At 38.8% G+C, this 20,178-nt stretch overlaps 1 protein-coding gene across 2 annotated transcripts; it reads left to right on the forward strand.

The window, feature by feature from the left end:
* Positions 1-431: 431 nt before the first annotated feature.
* clptm1l (CLPTM1 like) lies at positions 432-19,099 on the forward strand. 2 transcript variants are annotated; one of them, XM_036567568.1, is made up of 17 exons: positions 432-1,000; positions 2,756-2,850; positions 3,004-3,193; positions 4,102-4,250; positions 6,870-6,948; positions 7,053-7,170; positions 9,814-9,908; positions 10,037-10,121; positions 10,245-10,348; positions 11,488-11,553; positions 11,694-11,744; positions 11,841-11,923; positions 12,013-12,047; positions 12,908-12,963; positions 14,659-14,703; positions 14,809-14,924; positions 17,949-19,099. In XM_036567568.1, the coding sequence occupies exons 1-17, from the start codon at positions 836-838 to the stop codon at positions 18,031-18,033; spliced, it is 1,617 nt and encodes a 538-aa protein (XP_036423461.1). In that variant the 5' UTR covers positions 432-835; the 3' UTR covers positions 18,034-19,099. The 2 variants fall into 2 exon arrangements, with proteins under 2 accessions (XP_036423461.1, XP_036423463.1); XM_036567570.1 differs by having other exon boundaries at positions 4,105-4,250.
* Positions 19,100-20,178: the final 1,079 nt, after the last annotated feature.

Genomic DNA, 20,178 nt, shown 5'->3' on the forward strand with positions numbered 1-20,178 from the left:
ATTATTATTATTCACAGTGGTGGTGATAGACACCAGACGTCTGAAGAGTTTACTGCCTCTAAAAGCTCCCTCACAGGAAGTTGCATGAAATGGTTATGAATACTCTGCCTGGCGTCTGAGACGTTGTTTTATTATAGTTTTGCAACAAGATTTTGACTTAAAATTTTACATTTACCACTATTTTACCGTCATCATCATTACATATGGAAACCCAGAAGGCACGTGTAGTAAAATGTCCGCATCTGCTCTTCTGGTTCCTGTCAGCACCACCGCAAAGAAATCTGTAGGAGTCTCTATAAAGACGTCTGTAGGTTTATCTACAAGTAACCACTTCACATGAAACCGCTCGGAATGACTTTGTTCACGTTTCAGCGATTGAATTGTGCAGAAATTAAAAAAAATGGTTGGATTCCCCTTTAAAGAGAGTCATAAATGGAGCAATCTGGCAACCCAGGAACTCACTCGCGGAAGGAAGACTCGCAGGTTGTGAAATCTCCAGTTCTGACCAAACGGCGATGTTAAATCGAGGGGATTTGTGAGGTTTGTAGGTCCTGCGGGTTTATCAGCGCGATCCGGAGACGCTTACTGGTGAGATGAGAGCGGATCTGAGTGAAATCCGGTTGGTATGCTAGCGCCGTCCTGAGGATCTGGCTGTGTCCAGCTGACGGTCCGGCGGTTGGGGAGTATGTCGGTTAACGCGGCTCGGCTGTCTCTGTTTTCTGTGTACAGTACGAACTGACAGCGACCAGTATTGCCTCATGCCGTTCCTCTGCTGCTCAATAGAGTCAGATATCGGCACGAGTCCTAGTTAGCCAGCTTAAAGAGCTAAAACAGCATGTTTCAGAAGACCTCCTTCACCACCCTCATAGTGGGGGTCTTCATCGTCTACGTCCTCCACACCTGCTGGGTCATGTATGGTATAGTTTACACTAAACCCTGCGAAAATCCCAGAAGCGACAAGTGCATCAGCCCTTACCTGGCTTCAAACCCTCCACTGCAGGTGAGCACAGTGTCAAAGGCCATGTATTTTATATATATATATATATATATATATATATATATATATATATATATATATATATAATGTATGTGTGTGTGTGTGTGTGTGTGTGTGTGTGTGTGTGTATATAAATATATGTGTGTGTGTGTGTATGTGTATATATATATATATATGTATTAATATATTTATAGATATATATGTGTGTGTGTGTGCCATGAGTTCTATATAGAGCCATTTCATGTGCAAATGGTTCTTTGCATGGTGAAATGCTTCTTTAGATTGGTTGATTGGTTGAGAATGTGTTGTACGTGGTTCTGTATAGCACCAAAAGGGTTCTTCTGTTGTGTACAAGCTTGACATCGTAACAACAGCAGAACCCTTTTTAGTTCTCTACAGAATCTTTTTCAAAAAAACCCACTCACAATATTCTTGATTATGCACTAATCTGAAGAACCATTTCACCACGTCACCAAATATCATTTAGGCATGAAATGGTCCTATATAGAACTCATGGTTCTAAACATAACCATTGCCTTTGTCTTTAAAGAACCCTTGAAGAACCATCTTTTTAAAGTTTGTATATATATATTTTTTTTTTTTAGCCTTTGTTTCTGGCTGTATGTATAATTTTGTCTTGAAATAACGACTTATTTTCTTGAAACTTTGACTTGGTTTCTTGAAATAATTCTTCTTATTAATATTATTATTATTGAGACACATTTCTCACAGTCTATGTCAAAATAATGAGTTATTACCTCATTATATAAGTATAAGTAAGTTATTATCTTGAGATGAGATTATGTCAAAATATTAAGTCAATATTCCAAGAAAATAAGTCATCATTTTGAGAAAATACAGTGGTGTGCGTAAGTTTGGGCACCCCAGGTAGCCATCTGTGTCTGAACACATCGGAATTAGACCTCCGCATTTAACCCATCCGTGCAGTGAAACACCACATACACACTAGTGAACACACACACACTGGAGGGCAGTGAGCACACTTGCCCGGGGCAGTGGGCAGCCCTATCCACGGCGCCTGGGGAGCAGTTGGGGGTTGGGTGCCTTGCTCAAGGGCACTTCAGTCACGTACTGTCAGCCAAGGGGATTGAACCGGTGACCTACTGGTCACAAGGCTGGTTCCCTAACCTCCAGCCCACGACTGCCCCCAAAATAGCGATATTTTAAGTTATTATCTGGAGCAAAAAAAGTCTAATTTTTAAAATAGTAAGTCACTATTCCAAGAAAATACTACCATTTTTGCATAATAAGTCATTATTTTGAGAAATTAAGCAATTCTCTCAACCTAAGTCAAAATTTTGAGCTAATAAGCTCATATTCAAAAGTTTAGGCTGCTCTTCTAAATGTTCTAAGAGGAAATAAGTGAACCCATCATCTACAGAGAACACACTACTGCACATTTTAGTGCACAATTACTCTTTCACTGTCAGTGTTCAAAAGTTATATGATTGTGAGACATTATTTTGGCATAGTTTGTCAAAATTTTGAGGAAATAAATCATTTTTTGTTGTCATAGCCAGTCTTCGTTTGTATACACGCAAAAATTTAAGAAAATGATTTATTATTTAGAAATACTAAGTCAAAATTTTGATGGTCTGCTGCCACAAACAGAGAAGGAGAAAAAATTGCTGGATGATGTTTATATCCTCCTCTATCTGGCGGGATTGGGCTTCTGTATTAATATGCTGGGAAACATCTTGGCATTTGAATCTTTTCTGTTTCTGCCTCTCGATGTAGCTGAGTATCTACACTGCACTGCGGCCCAACGGTGATGGTGGCCACAGTCTCATCCACAGAGAGGAGGCTTTCGATGTGCACACCAGGTTTGAGAGGTAAGTTAATGCGCTTCGGTCCTTTAGTGGTGGGACGTCAGGTCACACAGCACCTGCTGTTGTTAAACGCAGCACGGTTACATTGTTCGTACTGCTGCTTAATGTTGCTGGTAGACTCTGGAGAGTTGACGTGCTTCTCTTCTCGTTCTGAAGGTTGATAAATGTGTCTTTGCCTAAGAAGACGCGGAAAAATGGAACTCTGTACGCCATGGTGTTCGTGCACCAGCCAGGAATGTCGCCGTGGCAGGATCCTCGGCAGGTGCATTTGGTGACACAGCTCACCACCTACATGCTGCCCAAACCTCCAGAGGTCAGCCTGATCACAGGCGAGGATGAGCCTCAGGTGAGACGCGCTTTTGCATGTGCACTCTAAACAGTGGCTTTGGGGGGAATTAGATTCATTGGAAATATTTGTATTTGCAGGGATGTTCATAAGGTAGAGTAGACGTACACCACGCTTACACAGTGAGGGCTCATTTTATTTAAAATTATAGAGGTATTAGAGACACAGAGCAGGTACTATTTGGGTGGTGGATCATTCTCAGCACTGCAGTAACACTGACGTGGTGGTGGTGTGTTACTGTGTGTTGCGCTGGTCTGAGTGGATCAGACACAGCAGTGCTGCTGGAGTTTTTAAACACCTCAGTGTCACTGCTGGACTGAGAATAGTCCACCAACCAAGCCAACAGCGTCCTGTGACCACTGATGAAGGACTAGAGGATGACCAACACAAACTGTGCAGCAGCAGATGGGCTATCGTCTCTGACTTTACATCTACAAGGTGGACTGACAAGGTAGGAGTGTCTAATAGAGTGGACAGTGAGTGGACACAGTGTTTAAAAACTCCAGCAGCACTGCTGTGTCTGATCCACTCGGACCAGCACAACACACACTAACACACCACCACCACGTCAGTGTTACTGCAGTGCTGAGAATGATCCACCACCCAAATAATACCTGCTCTGTGGGGGTCCTGACCACTGAAGAACAGGGTAAAAGGTGCTCCTATATAGTAAGTGGAGTGGACAGTGAGTGTAGAAACAAGATATACTTAATGAAGTGGCCAGTCAGTGTATAGTGCAGTACTAGTGAGGGAGCAGGGATTCATTTTGGTCAACGTTGTACCAGCAGTTCACAAGACACCTGTCCTAGAATGTGCTCTATAACTAGTAAACAGTAAACTCTCTGTAACATCTGCACAATGTTTTGTAGCCAACAAATTGTGACTGCTTAAGAATCTGTGTCACTTAGCAACAGCAGAACCCAAGCATGGGTGTTGACGACAAGCTGGACCGTCCTGTGTCCCACTGGCGCTCCCGTCTGACGCTGAACATTGTGGCTGAGAACTTCCACTTTGACCGAGAGGCCCTGCCTAGTGACGTGCATCGCTACATGAAAGTGTGAGTTTTCACAAGTGCATTAATTTGCTATGTTTCAGTATTCAGTGCTGTGCAAAAGTCAGAGACCACCCTTCATTTATTTCATTTCCAGTCAAAAAAGCCATTAAGTACAAGTTGATAATACACTTGTATAAAGAAGGGGAAAGTCAAAATAACAGGAGTTTTCAAAACTGGAGTCCAAAAATGATTAAAATATACAAAAAATTAGACTCCTAATGTAGCGTGCCAAGCAGATTCAGACGCTCGCAGATGTAAAATACAGAAGGGGCTTTACTGAGAGAATCACAGTTTAAAGTCGTTGTCACAAAACAGGCAGGGTTTGAATCCAAAAGGCATAGGAAGTACAAACAAACATACATTTGACAATACATCCAGTCCAAAAAGGGGGTAGGCAACAGTGTGGTCAGAGATACAGGCAATGGGTCAAAAACAGTAATCCGAAATAAGGCAAACAAATCCGAAGGGCAGAGCAAAAAGGCAAAGTCGAGAAAACGAAAGGCAAAGATCATACACAAAATACACTCCAAGAAAAGAACGCTCAGTAGATCGCAAAAGTGGATACAATACCTCGCAACTATTCTGAGCTAAATCCTGGGCTTAAATACTAAACTAAGTATGTCATATGACAAGTAACACAGGTGCTTCACATCAGTATTCCGGAGATCTAGAGCGCCGATAGGAGCGCGGAGTCACGTGAGGAGTCAGGTGATCTCCCAGAGGTTCTTGGGAGATTGAGTTCATCTCGGTGTTGTCACTTACGGGAAGCTCGGAAGTCATATGATCTCCCAGAGGATTCCGAGTCCAAATCCACATTGGAGCTCGGTGGATACGTGACACCTAACAACCACCTGGAAGACCTGGTAGACACCAAAACCCCATCAGATAAACAGCACTTAAAGCTTCCATCTGTGAGAGAGAGGAGAAAATCAAGCTGCTTCAGATCTGAAAACATCCACATCCATCCTTCCACTGTGAGACGACAACTCAGCGCTATGGGTCTGAAAGGATGTGTAGCTGTCAAGAAGAACCTCACTGAGAAAAGGAAATTTTGACTAGAACTCTAAAACTGGACATCTGAGCTGTGGAGGTTTTTTGCACTGATGAGTCTAGATTTGTAATTGGGATTAATTGGATTGTGAGAAGCAGAAAGTGTAACCAACTGAACTTTGGAGGTGTAGAAAAATATCCCTGCAGATTCCTTTGGAAGACTGAAAGCAAGTCTCCGGTAAAGAATGGAAACTGTAATGAAGGCAAAGAGTGGGCACGTTAAATACTGAAAAAAAATGTTTTAGAGGCTTCTATGTGATTTTTGTTAAATATATTTTCAGCTTTTTTTCCTGATGCTGAAAAATGAATAACTTTAAACTTATAGTTTAACTTTAAAGGACATTTTTTATATATTTGTTTACTTTTGCATAGTACAGTACATCTCCTGCAGTTAATTTCCTTTTAAAGCTGGGTTGGTGAAAAATTAATTTTCTCTTTACTCTAAATGTAGTTCATTGGCCTTGGCATTAGCTACAGGGCTAATATAGCTAACAGGCAATGGAGGCTTATACCATCACATCACACACTTGCCTCAAAATGTGTCAAGCTGTTAAGTTTTTAACCTAAATTAGATTTACCTAATTTTTTTTTTCCCTTAAGCATATTAAAATGTGCTGGTGTTCTCTGTATAATGCAGGGGTCACAACCTAAATGTTAACAAGAGCCATTTAGTCCTTTCAACAAAAACCTAACCACCTTGGGAGTCACAACATTTTATGTCCATTTTACCATCTTGGCAGTAAATATGTCTCAGTATGTGTTGATGTACTAGTATAGGCTAAAAATATAACATAAATGAAAACACAGACTTACTTTGCTCTGCTTTAAGCTTTAGTTCAGCTATAGCCACTTTTCTCGTATCTCCGGCAGGAAACTTTTCCGCAAAAGTAGAGCAGTTTCTTGTAAAATGTCTCTCAACGTTCGTTGCTTTTACGAGGCTGAAGTCGCTTCTCATTCAACAGCTTCTTGTTCGGTTCTCCCGTTCCACCTTAAATGGTGCCTGAGGTGCCAGAATGTAACTGCTGTACCATTTAAGGGGGAATGGGAGAATTCGAACAAGAAGCTGCCGAATGAGAAGTTGACTTAAGCTTCGCAACTTTTTAGTGTTCAGCAGTTTCTCGTTGCAGATTAAACGTATCAGGAAACCAGCTGGAGAGCTTATACATGCAAATAAGTCGATTCGTCTCCAAATTATTGATGTTCGTCTTAAATCTTTCTCTTTGCCTTTTTGTTAGAAACCTAGGTGCGATTGTCTGCGTTGCTATAGTGACCAGCGGTCTGCGCGCCAGTCTTCAGGGTTAAAGGGTGAATTAGCATGTGTACATTAACTCCAGCGTTTGAGACCATTTATTGTTAAACTGTGTTGAACGATCAGCAGAGCTTTATTTTACTGTAAAGGAGGATTATTTTATTTTTACCTACAAATCTGATTCTGCTGTGGAGCCACAACAGGGCTGTAAAAGGGCCGCATGTTGCCGACCCCTGATATAATGCATCCAACATCAGACACATGCACACATACCAATGTTCCAGAGTTTCTACCAAGATATTAATTTTCTGTCTGCCTTGTAGATTTCAGAGTGGTAGGAAAATGGTGTACCTGCCGCTGCTGTTCATCGACCAGCTGAGTAACAGAGTGAAGGATTTAGTGGTAGGTTAATGGTATATTTCATTGATCACGCTGTGCAGTTCATTTCATTGTGTGTTTCTAGACACAGCACTCATTCATTCTGTAAAACTGCACATCTGTTGCAGGAGATCAACAGCAGCACGACAGAACTGCCCCTCACCATCTCCTACGACACCATAGCTCTGGGCAAGCTGCGCTTCTGGATCCACATGCAGGACGCTGTCTATTCCCTCCAGCAGTTTGGTGAGCTAGACGTGTTGTTTTAAAATTGCATAGGTTTTTCAACTAAGCAGAGTATTCTTTATGCGGTTGAATGGAGCACTCAAAAGGGGAATTCCACCAATGTTTCAAAATTTCTCAGTTTTTAATCATAGAAATGTAAACAAAGTTCAAAGTGTTTTAAGTGAAATGATAAATTGTAGAGAAACGTATAGACTCAGATTTCTTTACGGTGGTGGTGATAGGAAGCAGGGTTTGCAATGTCTACAACACAAATATACCCATTTTATTAACTATGCTAAACCACCAGTGAATCTACACGAGTCTTCTGAGTTTTGTTTATGATGTTGATGATGGTAAAAAAGCATCAAATCTGGAAAAAAGTTTTCTTTTGGGGACTATTTTACCTTATAACAGCCTGCATGTACCTCTCCACCATGAACCATTTTGTGTAGTAACTGTCAGTGAGGGAGCTGCTGCTGTAAAGTATCACAGTATTTGTAGTACAATGCAAAGTCTTAATAAGATTTATCTCAGTTTTAAACAGTTTTCCTGATTGCATAGGACTTTCGCAGTAAAAACACTATAGATTGTTAGAATAAATACAAAAAAACCTAAGTACAGTAAAGCATAATCAGAATGTTTGTTTTTAAGAAGTTATTAATATGTTGGTGAAAAGAATAGAGTTAGGAGAACACAGGCTTGGTTCCTGACTTCTCGCTGATTTGCAGCCATTGTATGCATTTGTTCAGTTCCACTGGCAGCACCTGATTTAATTCAATGAAGGATTAAGCAGATAAAGTGTTGGATTGCGTCTGTACATACTGGACCTCCTCAAACAGAGCTTTGGAAATGGTTAAGCTCATTCACTCACATACAATCCCAATGGATTGTTTATTTGTATTTATTCTAATGTTAGAGGGATTCTTTGAGCAAATAAACACCTACTGCCCACATATAGAGCTTTACACCAGCAAGCAGTAGTGTTACATTTTAAAAAGACTGAACTGTGAGTACAATCTTTAAAAATGAATTCATAAACGATCACCGATGACATGATGAGCTGCCATCCAGTCAGCTGTAAAAACATATATTCTTGTGAAAGTAATTGAAAATAAGTTAACACATGCTCCACAGAAAACACACTTAATTATGACATTTTTCTCATTTTTTTAGTGCACAATTTATATTTATTTTCTGAGTTCTAAATTTTATACAGGCTATTGTTTGTGTAATTTTTTCCAATATTTTAAATTAAACAAATAAACAGTTATTATACATTAAAATGAGCTAAATTGTGTTCTCTGTAGAGCATGTGTTAACTTGTTTTCTCTTAGAAACCAGTGGTGGACGAACTACACAAATCATGAACTTGAGTTAAAGTAGAGATACTCAAGGTAAAATATTACTCCAGTAAAAGTAGAAGTTCCTCCCTTTAGACCTCCACTTGAGTAAAAGTACAAAAGTATTTACCTTCAAATGTACTTAGATATCAAAAGTAAAAAGTACTAAAAGATTAATTATGACTCTGATGTCCTATTATCATTTTTGTGAGAAGACTCTGCTTCATTAACTCATTTTAGGTGAGAATACTCCAGTGTCACTCTTGGTGAACCAGTCTTTTAATAGAATGTCATTAATTAGTGACGCTGATGTCTATTAAAATTATCATAAACAGAAAACACTGAAGGCAAACAGTTTTCATTATGTAGAACTGAGTGGCTCTGAAATCTGCAAACAAGCAAAGTTTCAGTTTAAGATTTATTTGCAAGTTTGAGTTTAATAAAAACTTGCTTTAAACTCAGATTCGCAAATGAGTTTTCCTTTACTGTATTGCATCTGTAGGTTTCTGTTCATAAACATAAACTAGCAAAAACAAATGTATAAATAAATAAATATGAAATATGTGTTATGTATAATGAAAGTGTATAAATTCAGAAAAAAGACACATCAGTCACAACTGCATATGTGTACATATTTCTATATTGTGGTCTATTTACACAAAGTTAGCTTAGTTCCATCATTTATGTTGAATAGACTCTCCCAGAATTTTACGCTGCTGCACTGTCGTTGAACCGTGTGCTTGCACTGGGTCGGTATGACCAACAGGTCAAAACAAGCTCAAAACAAAGTCCGCGCTGTGCCCTGATTGGTGTTCTTGCTTTGCGCTTCTTTTGTTTTGACATGTTACATTTTTCTACACACATAAGCCAAAAGGAACGACAGGTTTCTCATAATGTAGTGGAGTAAAAAGTGAGATATTTGACTTTAAAATGTAGTGGAGTGACAGTAAAAAGTCACCCAAAATACTTCAGTAAAGTACAGTAACGAATTACATTTACTTCGTTACTGTCCACCACTGTTAGAAACTTTAGCAGAGCTGCCCAAACTTTTGCATACAACCTTATTTTCTCACAATTTTGATTTAATTTCTGCAAATAATGACTTCTTATGTAAAAATGTTAGTGTTTTTTTGGAATATTTACTTGCTATTTTAAAATAAAACTTTTACATATGGCTGCAACTATGTAGGTTTTGCAGTTACTCTGCAGTAGTAGTTGTTGATGTTCACAAATTTTGTATAACTGATCTGAAACTGTTTCAGTTTCAGTTCATGAAGGTTGTAATCACACCAACACAGATGGTAACTTCACTGTTTTGTTGTAGGCTTTACTGAAAAAGATGCAGATGAAATCAAGGGCATATTTGTGGACACCAATCTGTACTTTCTAGCCCTTACCTTCTTTGTTGCTGCCTTTCATGTAAGTATAACCTCATATTTATAACATGCATTTAGCTTAAAATGTATTTTCTAACATCATTTAGGTTTTGTGCACAGCAGTAATTCCTTCTTTGCTGCACTGCAATTGAACTCTGATATTCCTTTCAGCTCTTGTTTGACTTCTTGGCATTTAAAAATGATATCAGCTTTTGGAAGCAGAAGAAGAGCATGGTGGGAATGTCCAGCAAAGCAGGTGACAGAACCGGTTTTTCCTCACATAAGTAAATGATGTGTTTTACATGAGCTATTCTTGGCATGTGTAGCTTCAGAAAAGCGAAAGTTTGCTGAGCCCTGACGCTGATCTGTGCTTTTGCAGTGCTGTGGAGGTGCTTCAGCACCATAGTGATTTTCTTGTACCTGCTGGATGAACAGACTAGCCTGCTGGTGCTCATCCCTGCTGGAATAGGATCTCTGATTGAGGTATGACTGAAATATCTCAGCACACCTCCCCAACTCTCAATTACTCCAAAAACAGGGCTTGAATGCCTGTAACGGTATTGAAATTTGCACGTATTTGCATAGACACAAATTTTAAGTGAATAAAAATTGAATATAGAACACAGTCATTTATAATCATTCATCTTATATTACTGGTACATTTTTAATCTTTTTTAAGCTTTTAATTCATAGTAGATACTGAATAATTCATAGAAGATACTGAGTATTTAATAGTAGAAACTAAATAATTCTTAGTAAATAGTGAATAAAACACAGTAGATACTAAACACTTTATGGATTGGTTATTGAATAATTTATGATCAGTACTAAGTAACTCATAGTAGATACTGAATAATTCATAGACAATACTGAGTAATTAATAGTAGATACAGAATAATTCATAGTAGTTATTGAATACTTCTTAGTAGATACTAAATAATTCTGAGTAAATAGTAAGTAATTCATAGTAGATACTAAATACTTAATGGATTGGTTATTGAATAATTTATGATTAGTACTGAATAATTCACAGTAATTACTGAATAATTCCTAGTAGATGCTGATTAATTCATTGCATAATCATGAATAATTCATGATTATCAAATAATTCATAGTAGTTGCCGAAAAATTCATTGTAGATGGCAAATAAGTCACAGCTAATACTGAATAATTCATAGTAATTACAGAATAATTCATGTTTGTTACCGAATAATTAATTGTAGTTACTGAAGAACAAGATAAACAAAGTTTAAGGAGTTAAAACATTGATATCTTGGAATATGTGTCGAGTTTTAAATAGTATTCCTAAAGATGCTGTGTTGATTTTGGGTTGCTTTTGTCTGTATTATTGAACAGTTATCAAGTCATTTTAAAATCTACCTTAATGGGAAATCATAACACATTTTCCTTCACACTGTTAAACATGGCATCAGGGATGTAATCAAAAATCAGAAGATGTTTCAGAGGCGGAGCAAAAGTCATTAGATTTTGATGGAAGATTGTGGAACATAATCATTTTGTCTTTTGAATGATACGATATGATGAACTATGACCCATCACATGATCTAAGAAGATCTAAGTGGCCTGTTTTCATGTAATAAATGTTTCTTTGTTTTCTATAGGTGTGGAAAGTGAAGAAAGCCTTCAAGATCTACTTTATGTGGAAGGGAGGGAAGCCAACATTCCTAGTGAGTGTGTTAGACTTCCTGTGCGAGCTGAAACACATCGGCTTCTTAGGACACTGACACTGTGTTTTGTCCACATTACTGCTTTTGCTGAATTGAGCAAATCTGCTCTGAGTAACTGGTATCACGCATCCTTCTTTCAGTTTGGCAAGTCTGATGAATCAGAGAAGAGGACAGAGGAATATGATAGTTTGGTAAGACTTGTCGTGATCTTCATTTCTGAAGTAAGAAATTGATTTTAAAGTGAATAAGCTGATCTTGTCCCTATACGTGCTGCTTGTCCTCCTCAGGCGATGAAGTACCTGTCATACCTGCTGTATCCACTGTGTGTGGGTGGAGCAGTTTATGCACTCGTGTTTGTGAAGTACAAAAGGTAAAGCGCTTTCTCTACTTTTATTGCTCTGAATGCGTTTAGCAGGAATTTACATTCGTTTTAACTCTTAATTTTGTTTTTTTAAACAGTTGGTACTCCTGGCTGATCAACAGCTTAGTCAACGGTAGGTTTTATGTGACCCTTTTTGGATTATAATGCACCTTACTACATTCTTCTCGAAATGTTAGTTCCTTATGGACGTTCCTATCCTAATGTGTGAAGATTTCACTCTTAAAGAGATAGTTTGGCAAAAAACGACATATTTTCCCCTCCTTATCCCAGATGTAGTTGATCACTCAAAACAAGTTTGGTGTCTAAAGTTTGCTTCCTTAGTTTTGGGGGCAGTCATGAGCTGGAGGTTAGGGAACCAGCCTTGTGACCGGAAGCTCACCGGTTCAATCCCCTGAGCCGACAGTACGTGACTGAAGTGCCCTTGAGCAAGGCACCTAACCCCCAGCTGCTTCCAGGGTGCTGTGGATAGGGCTGCCCACCGCTCCAGGCAGGTGTGCTCACTGCCCCCAAGTGTGTGTGCATTATTGTGGTGTTTCACTGCACGGATGGGTTGAATGCAGAGGTCAAATTTCCCTGTTGTGGGACTAATAAGGGTCATTTAATCTTAATCTTGCACTAATCTTGTAGCTAATGTATAATTAGCATTGAGCAAACTGCATGTGTAAATCATCACACACTTGACTCAGTCTGTGTCGAGCTGTTAAATTATCTCTACTAGACTTGCTTATGTGTTTTCTGACACTGAATGACATGCTGTTATATACGAGCAGGCAGCTGCAAGCCTGAATCTGCTTAGAGTTTTTGTCGTAAATGGCTGATCAACTACATTTGAGTATAAATGGGAAACTTTCACCCATTTGCACTTTAGGATTATGCACTGATGTTGTACCCCATGTGAATTTGACCATATCATTTTTCCTGAACATCTAATGCTTATATGGGTCTGTGCATGTGTTCCTCTTTCCATAACAGGAGTCTATGCTTTTGGATTTCTCTTCATGCTACCTCAACTCTTTGTGAACTACAAGGTCAGCCCCAACTGAATCAGTACATGTTATTCTAAATTAAAGGCCTGTTAAGAAGACAGTGAACTCATCTGATTGCTGTAAATAGCAGAAATAAGCTACCGTTTAGAATGTACAGTAGTTTAAATCGGGCCTGAAATTATGGTTTGAACCTGAATACAGCCTGAGAAGTTTCTGTCCGAGTCTGAGCCGACACACAGTTTCCCGTTTTGAGTCTGAATCCAATATGAGCCCGACTGAATTCTGTCTGAACCCCTTCTGACCCAAAACACATCAAGTTTTGAGTCTGAAACTGACCTGAGTACTACTAAACTCTCAGAAGCTGACCTGAACAATTCCATTAGTCAAAGTAACGGATAACTGATATTTCTAATGATAGCACTGGATAAATTAACATGTGGCGACAATTAAAGCCATCTTCAGATCATGGAATACTACGATAAAAATATATTAGAATAAAATAATAAAATAATCAGCTGTCCAGAATTAAATTTAAATTCACAAATTTTAGCAGGAAGCAATGCTTTTGAACAACAAATGTTTTTAGGATAAACAGTCGTGCGCTGTTGGACGAATATGTCAAGCTGTAAGGTGCAATGAATTTGAAGTGAACTGTGAAGTATTATGTTGGCAAACTGGAAGCTAATGCTGGTGCTCATATTTTTTACTATTATTTTAGCAGTTCCTTGCTGGGCCTTTAGTCAAGTCAAGTCAGGCTTTATTGACATTTGAGCTGTATACAAGTACACAGTGAAACAAAACAACATTCGTCCAGGACCAACACAGGAACACAAGTGTGAGACAATACAATGAACACAGTGCAGACAATACAGTACAGTACATAAATACAAAAGACTTACAATAAATACGAAACAGAACACAGGCAGCACACGGGACTGAGAGTATGTGGAGCTGTGCAAAGGAGGATGTAACATACTATGACAGAGGTCACTAATAGGCGGACCGCGGCCCGAGTCCTGACCCAGACGCTGTCCTATGCGGACCTGGACCTATAACCGATAAACTGTGGAGAATTATTTAATTTGATTGGGTGGTCCTATTTTAATCGGCGTAACATTTCTAGCCTTTATGGTCTAGCCTTTAGCAGCCCGGGAGACTCACAGACCAATCGCATGCGTTGTAAAAATCACATGTCACGCTACTCAGCCAATCAGATCTGTGCATTACGATGAGCACTGAGACTTGAGTGAGTGACGCACACACATGAGAGGGATGAGGCGAAACACAGCAGTTGGAGAAGAAAGTGAGCCAGATTATTTTACATGTCGTGCTCTAAAAAGAGAAAACTGAAAATAAATGTTGTTGAAATATGACTGAATTGTATTTTATTTGATTTGACATTCAGTTATTGACTGTGTAAGATGTTGATATAACTACTAGGCTACTTCAGTAAACAGTATATGGCACTGAATCATAATGTAAGTTATGATGTTCCGGACCTTCGCTTGAGGAAATTTTCTTTGACTGGACCTTACTGAATTTTAATTAAAGACCTCTGGCCTAGCATATGTGAACATAGCAGTCACTGAACAGCAATGGAATACCGTATTTGGTTGATACAGTAATTCTAGCAGCTAATATTGAAGTGAAGTATCAAATGAAGTAAAGTGTACTGATGCTTCATTTGTAATCGAGGTCTGTGCCCGTGTCACTAACCTATGTCTTTAATTTGAACAGTTAAAGTCTGTGGCTCATCTGCCCTGGAAGGCCTTTATGTATAAAGTAAGTATCATAGAGACCTAAGAAGAAATGAAAATGGTAGAAGCAGTGGTAAAGCATATTTTGTTTACTTGTTTATTTAGTTACTTATTTATTTTTGGTCCTCAGGCATTCAACACATTCATCGATGACGTCTTTGCCTTCATCATCACCATGCCAACTTCTCATCGGCTGGCCTGCTTTAGGGATGATGCTGTGTTCCTCATTTACCTGTATCAGAGATGGTGAGAAATGTGTACCATTTCAGTGGACAGATCTCATATACACTGTATGTCCAAACGTTTGTAGACACCTACTCGTTTCTTCTGAAATGAGGGGTATTAATAGGGAGTTTATCCCTGTTTGCTGCAATAACAGCTCTACTCTACTCCTCTGGGAATGCTTTACACTAGATATTGCTGGGGAGCTCAGTGTCCCTCTAGCTGATGCTTGGCATTAAGCATGATGACTATAGGCGTCTGCTCCAGAACGTCCCATTCTATTGGCAGTGCTTTTCTATCGCCTGATTAAAAGGGGTGTCTGCAAACTCTTGGACATTCAGCATCAGTTTCCCAGACAGGGATTAAGGCCAGGACCAGGCTTAATCCCTGTGTGGGAAACTGACCCATAATATATACGTGAAGTTTAAAGGAATAGTTTAGCCCAAGCATGTTTGGTGTCAGAAGTTTGTGTCTTTATTTTTGGTCTATTTTGCTAAGAGGCTAATATGTAATGAAAGGTTATACCCCACCAATTAGCACTGTGCAAATCTTTACACGTGTCCCAAACCCTGTCAAATTATTAATTAATCTCTAATAGACTTGCTTGCCATTGCTGTCGGAATGAAATCTTATATCTCCATTTTGGTCACATTTTATTTGTTTATTTTTGTACAAAATTGTAAAAAATGCCAGCTGCCGAGACAAATGGATCCACAGAAATGGGTAAAAAAGGTGTGAAATTAGGGCTGGGCGATAAAACAATAACGATAATTATAGAAATGTAAAAAATGTTCGATAAACGTTCGGTATAATAGAGCATTCTCACACCTCACACTCCCCTATTCCCACATTCTAGCAACAGCCCTGGTGGCGTTTTCCACTGAAGGAAAGCGGCACTACTCTACGGAGCCCCTAAGGGGCCATGGTTAAAAAAAAATAATAATTAATGACATTGCGTTCCCTTGCAAATGTTTTGCATTCTCTCGCAAAAAATATGCATTCCCTTGCAAAAGCTGTGCTTTGCTTAAGCTCAGACATGAAGCAGCTCATTGAATTTTATGTTGATCTTGGATTGAAATATAAAGACGTGTCGCTTCTCAAAGTCAAACATGATTCTGCTGTTAGTGACTCAAACTGAAACTGAGGTTGAGTGTCCTCATACAGTAAAAGCTACATTTGCAGGGACTGCAGAGAACAATTGCTGAATAAACTCAGGGAAACTGGGAAAACAGCTTTTAACGTTAGCTATGCTAAAAACAAAACTCTAATGTAGGCAATGTTGTCGGGCACCTCTGCTCCTACGTTTGCTTGCTGTCTGACGAGGAAATGCAAACATTTGCGAGGGAACGCAATGTCATTAATTAATTATTTTTTTTTAACCACTTAGGGGCTCCGTACTACTCTGCGGTCACCAAAATCGGGTTTTTCAACATGATTAGACGGGGTGGGGGGGTCAAAGAGTGAAATGAATCGCCAAATGTACTTTAGCAACGTCTGACCAACGTCTGACTCCTGTGACCAAGGGTGAGTGATGAGATGAGTGGCGTAGCTGTACTGTCCTACAGTGAACTCACCTCTTTCCTAACACCCTAACAAGCTTTAGCAGCGTTAAATCACATCTGCGTGAAAGAAAGAAGTGGATTCATGCAAATTACAGCCCTGATTTAAACGAAAGTAAACTGAGGAAGCTGTGAGGCACTCGCATATTACAAAAACTGCGGCCCTGCTTTTCCAGCTGGTAAAAACAGCCAACCAGAAACTTTCTCCCACTCTCCCATGACAGATTTGTGAAATGTTCCACTGTTTGGTGAGTGTTTGTCGTGTTCTGACCATAAAGGATAGTTTAACACAGCAATTAATCACTCAGGAACAAAAATCAGCCTCAAACCTGAAAGAAATAATGATTTGATATTTATCGTGATATGTATCGATATCGACTGATATGAATTTTTTATCATGATAACATTTTTGGCCATATCGCCTAGCTCTGTGTGAAATATAATCATGTTACATTTACACTGAAGGTGAAAGTGTGTTTTTTTCTTTCTCCTGTAAAGTTACTTTTTTGGAGATGAGGTTTTGTTCCAACAGCCACACTAAGTAGATGACATACTGTTAACTATAAAAATGGACAAGAGTGTGAAGTTCAGGCTTTGAATTTCAGAATTCAACCTTCGAGACGGTTTCTACTGTTAGCTACACTCTTAAAATAGATGGTTCTTCAGGGGAGCTTTAGTAAAGAAAATGGTTCTGTATAGATATTTGCATGATTAAAGGGTTCTTTGCATTGTTCGGACTAAAGGAGAATGTGCTGTAGATTTTTGGAAAAGGGTCCAATACAGCACCCAAAAGGGTTCTTCTATTGTTGCGATGTCAAGCTTGTAACAACAGAACAGCCCTTTTGGGTGATATATGGAACCCTTTTCAAAAAAATCTACAGGAGTGCTGGAGTTTTTAAACACCGAGTCCACTCACTGTCCACTCTATTAGACACTCCTACCTTGTCAGTCCACCTTGTAGATGTAAAGTCAGAGACGATAGCTCATCTGCTGCTGCACAGTTTGTGTTGGTCATCCTCTAGTCCTTCATCAGTGGTCACAGGATGCTGCCCACAGGACGCTGTTGGCTGGATATTTTTGGTTGGTGGACTATTCTCAGTCCAGCAGTGACACTGAGGTGTTTAAAACTCCAGCAGCACTGCTGTGTCTGATCCACTCAGACCAGCGCAACACACACTAACACACCACCACCACGTCAGTGTTACTGCAGTGCTGAGAATGATCCACCACCCAAATAGTACCTGCTCTGTGAGGGTCCATGGGGGTCCTGACCACTGAAGAACAGGGTAAAAGGGGGCTAACAAAGTGCAGAGAAACAGATGGACTACAGTCTGTAACTGTAGAACTACAAAGTGCTCCTATATAGTAAGTGGAGCTGATAAAATGGACAATGAGCGTAGAAACAAGGAGGTGGTCATAATGTTATGCCTGATCGGTGTATATGTAGATGTGCCTAAGTTAATGGGAAGCTCGTATGTGTCCTCTGCAGGCTCTATCCTGTTGACAAGACCAGAGTGAATGAATACGGCGTGTCCTATGATGAGGACCCGAAAAAGAAGATCCACAAAGATTAAGCTCATAACAGCGGAGCATTTCCAGAATCAGCCTGAAGACGATGCACACAAACACGAAGGAAAGGACTGTCCAGTGTGTGCTCAGAGGCCTCGGCATATTGGGCGATGGGACATTTTTCATCTGCTGTCCTTTATGGATTATGACCAACTTCTGTCTCTTACATCTGCTTAAAGCATGTGTACCTTTATGTTACATGTCTGGACCAATTGATTACACCGTCCTCACTTGGTGACGAAATATTCCTGGGTACTGTACGAGCTGGGCTGATAAGATACTGAACAATCTGGGTCAATTTGAGGACGCTCAGTTTGCTTGTTAGTGCTTGTGCGCTTGTGATGCGCAGTGTGAGATCACTGATTCTACTGTTTTTAAAATCATGATAAGCTCAGTTTGAAGACAGAAGTATTTTTGCCAGGTACTCGCTGATTATATCTTTCTTAAAGTGTTTTTTGGAATAAAACCCATCACGTTGGTGCCAAATGAACTGAAGCTGGAATTTCTGTTGGTTGGTTGTTTAAAAAAAAAAAAAAGAAGGGGAAAATTTGAAAGAACTGATTATGATGTTTGTTTATTGGGTGAGAATGGCTTGTATGTACGTCTGTGTACTTTATTCCACTGAAGTGTTTAAAGGGACTCAAATGGTGATTTGTGAAGTCCGTGCATTGATCTATGCGGTGGATTTTTTTACCTGCTTAAAATTGCAACTCTTAGCGCTTTTCCAAATTTCTTGAAATTATGCATCGCTGATTGGACTGTCTGCAGAAAACAAATGGTGGTAACAAAACGGTCAGTGATTGTGGGCGTCTCTGTTGTGCTATCAGTACCATTTTAGAAGAATGTGCTGAAATTGTAATGGACACCTATTCTGGTACTTAGAGTCCTGGTGTTGTGGTTGTCTGAGATGGGAAAATATAAAATATTATGCAAGTTTGTAATGTAATACTAATGTGGCCTATTGGGACCATCTGCTGAACACCATATACTGTATGGCTTGTGGCTGGAGCCGTGCTTCTTCAGCTACATTAAAATGAAAAATTAATAAAAAGCTTCTATGGAAACCTGGAACAGTGTGATTCCTTGTTTTTGTCTGACAATATTTCACAAAATGTTTCTGGTGTGTTTGTTACTTATAACTTTTGCTATTCTATTATTTTTACGTCAGATACCTGCTGAGAAAATATTACTCCAGTAAAAGTAGACGTTCTCTATATTTATCTATATATCTGTATATAAATATATAAATGATAGGAACCAGACGTCTGAAGAGTTTAGTTGCCTCTAAAAGCTCCCTTGCAGAAAGTTATTACATGAAATGATTATAAATGTTACCTTGTATTGTTTTCCGATAGTTTCAAGATATAGTTTGAGCATAAAATGTATTTCTTTATACATTCGTGATGGAGAGGTACATGCAGGGTGTTATTAGGCCAAAATTGTCCCCAAAGAAATTTTATTTTTTTAGGTTATATGACTATTTTACCATCATCAACATTACATTTAAATTACAAACACATGTGTAGGTTCACTTTTTGTCTTGGTAAATAAAAAATAAATTGGCTATACTTGTGTTGTAGACATTGTGACCCCTGGTTCCTATCACCACCACTGTAAATAAACCTGAGTCGGTCAGTTTCTCTACAGTGAAACATTTCACATCAAAACAATCTGAATATCTATTCTTACATATTAATGATTGAATTGTGTAGAAATTTTGAAAACTTGTGTATTTCTTCCTGTATGGCTGTACAGCGTTTGAGTAGTTTGAACATGATAGCCCACTTTAGGTGCTCATCTTAAGTGAGGTGCTTCACTTAAAAGCTTATAAGTTTTAAAGGAGAAATATCAGATTAGTATCTGCTGATACTCAAGGTTTTGATTTTGATGTCGGTTTTAGAATTGGAAAAGACAAAAAAAATAACTGAAATACCTTTTATGTTTAAATGTATTGTAATACGTTTAATTTTTTGCCCGTTTTAAATGTTGTAATTTATTCATTATTAATTTACTCAATACGTTCACATTTTTAACTATTTGATTTTGTTATTTTATTCTTTTTAACCGTCAAAAACTGACCAAAAAAATTGACCTGAAATAGATTTCATGTTTAAATGTAATATGTTTACATTTATTAGCTCTTTTAAAAT

Source organism: Colossoma macropomum, unplaced genomic scaffold, assembly GCF_904425465.1.
Source record: "Colossoma macropomum unplaced genomic scaffold, Colossoma_macropomum, whole genome shotgun sequence".
In the NCBI taxonomy this organism is placed as follows: domain Eukaryota; kingdom Metazoa; phylum Chordata; class Actinopteri; order Characiformes; family Serrasalmidae; genus Colossoma; species Colossoma macropomum.

Coding starts and splice junctions, on each gene's coding strand:
- clptm1l (XM_036567568.1), top strand. CDS start 836: ATGTTTCAGAAGACCTCCTTCACCACCCTCATAGTGGGGGTCTTCATC. Junction 2,851..3,003: donor GTGCACACCAGGTTTGAGAG/GTAAGTTAATGC, acceptor CTCGTTCTGAAG/GTTGATAAATGTGTCTTTGC. Junction 11,745..11,840: donor CAGAGGAATATGATAGTTTG/GTAAGACTTGTC, acceptor TGTCCTCCTCAG/GCGATGAAGTACCTGTCATA.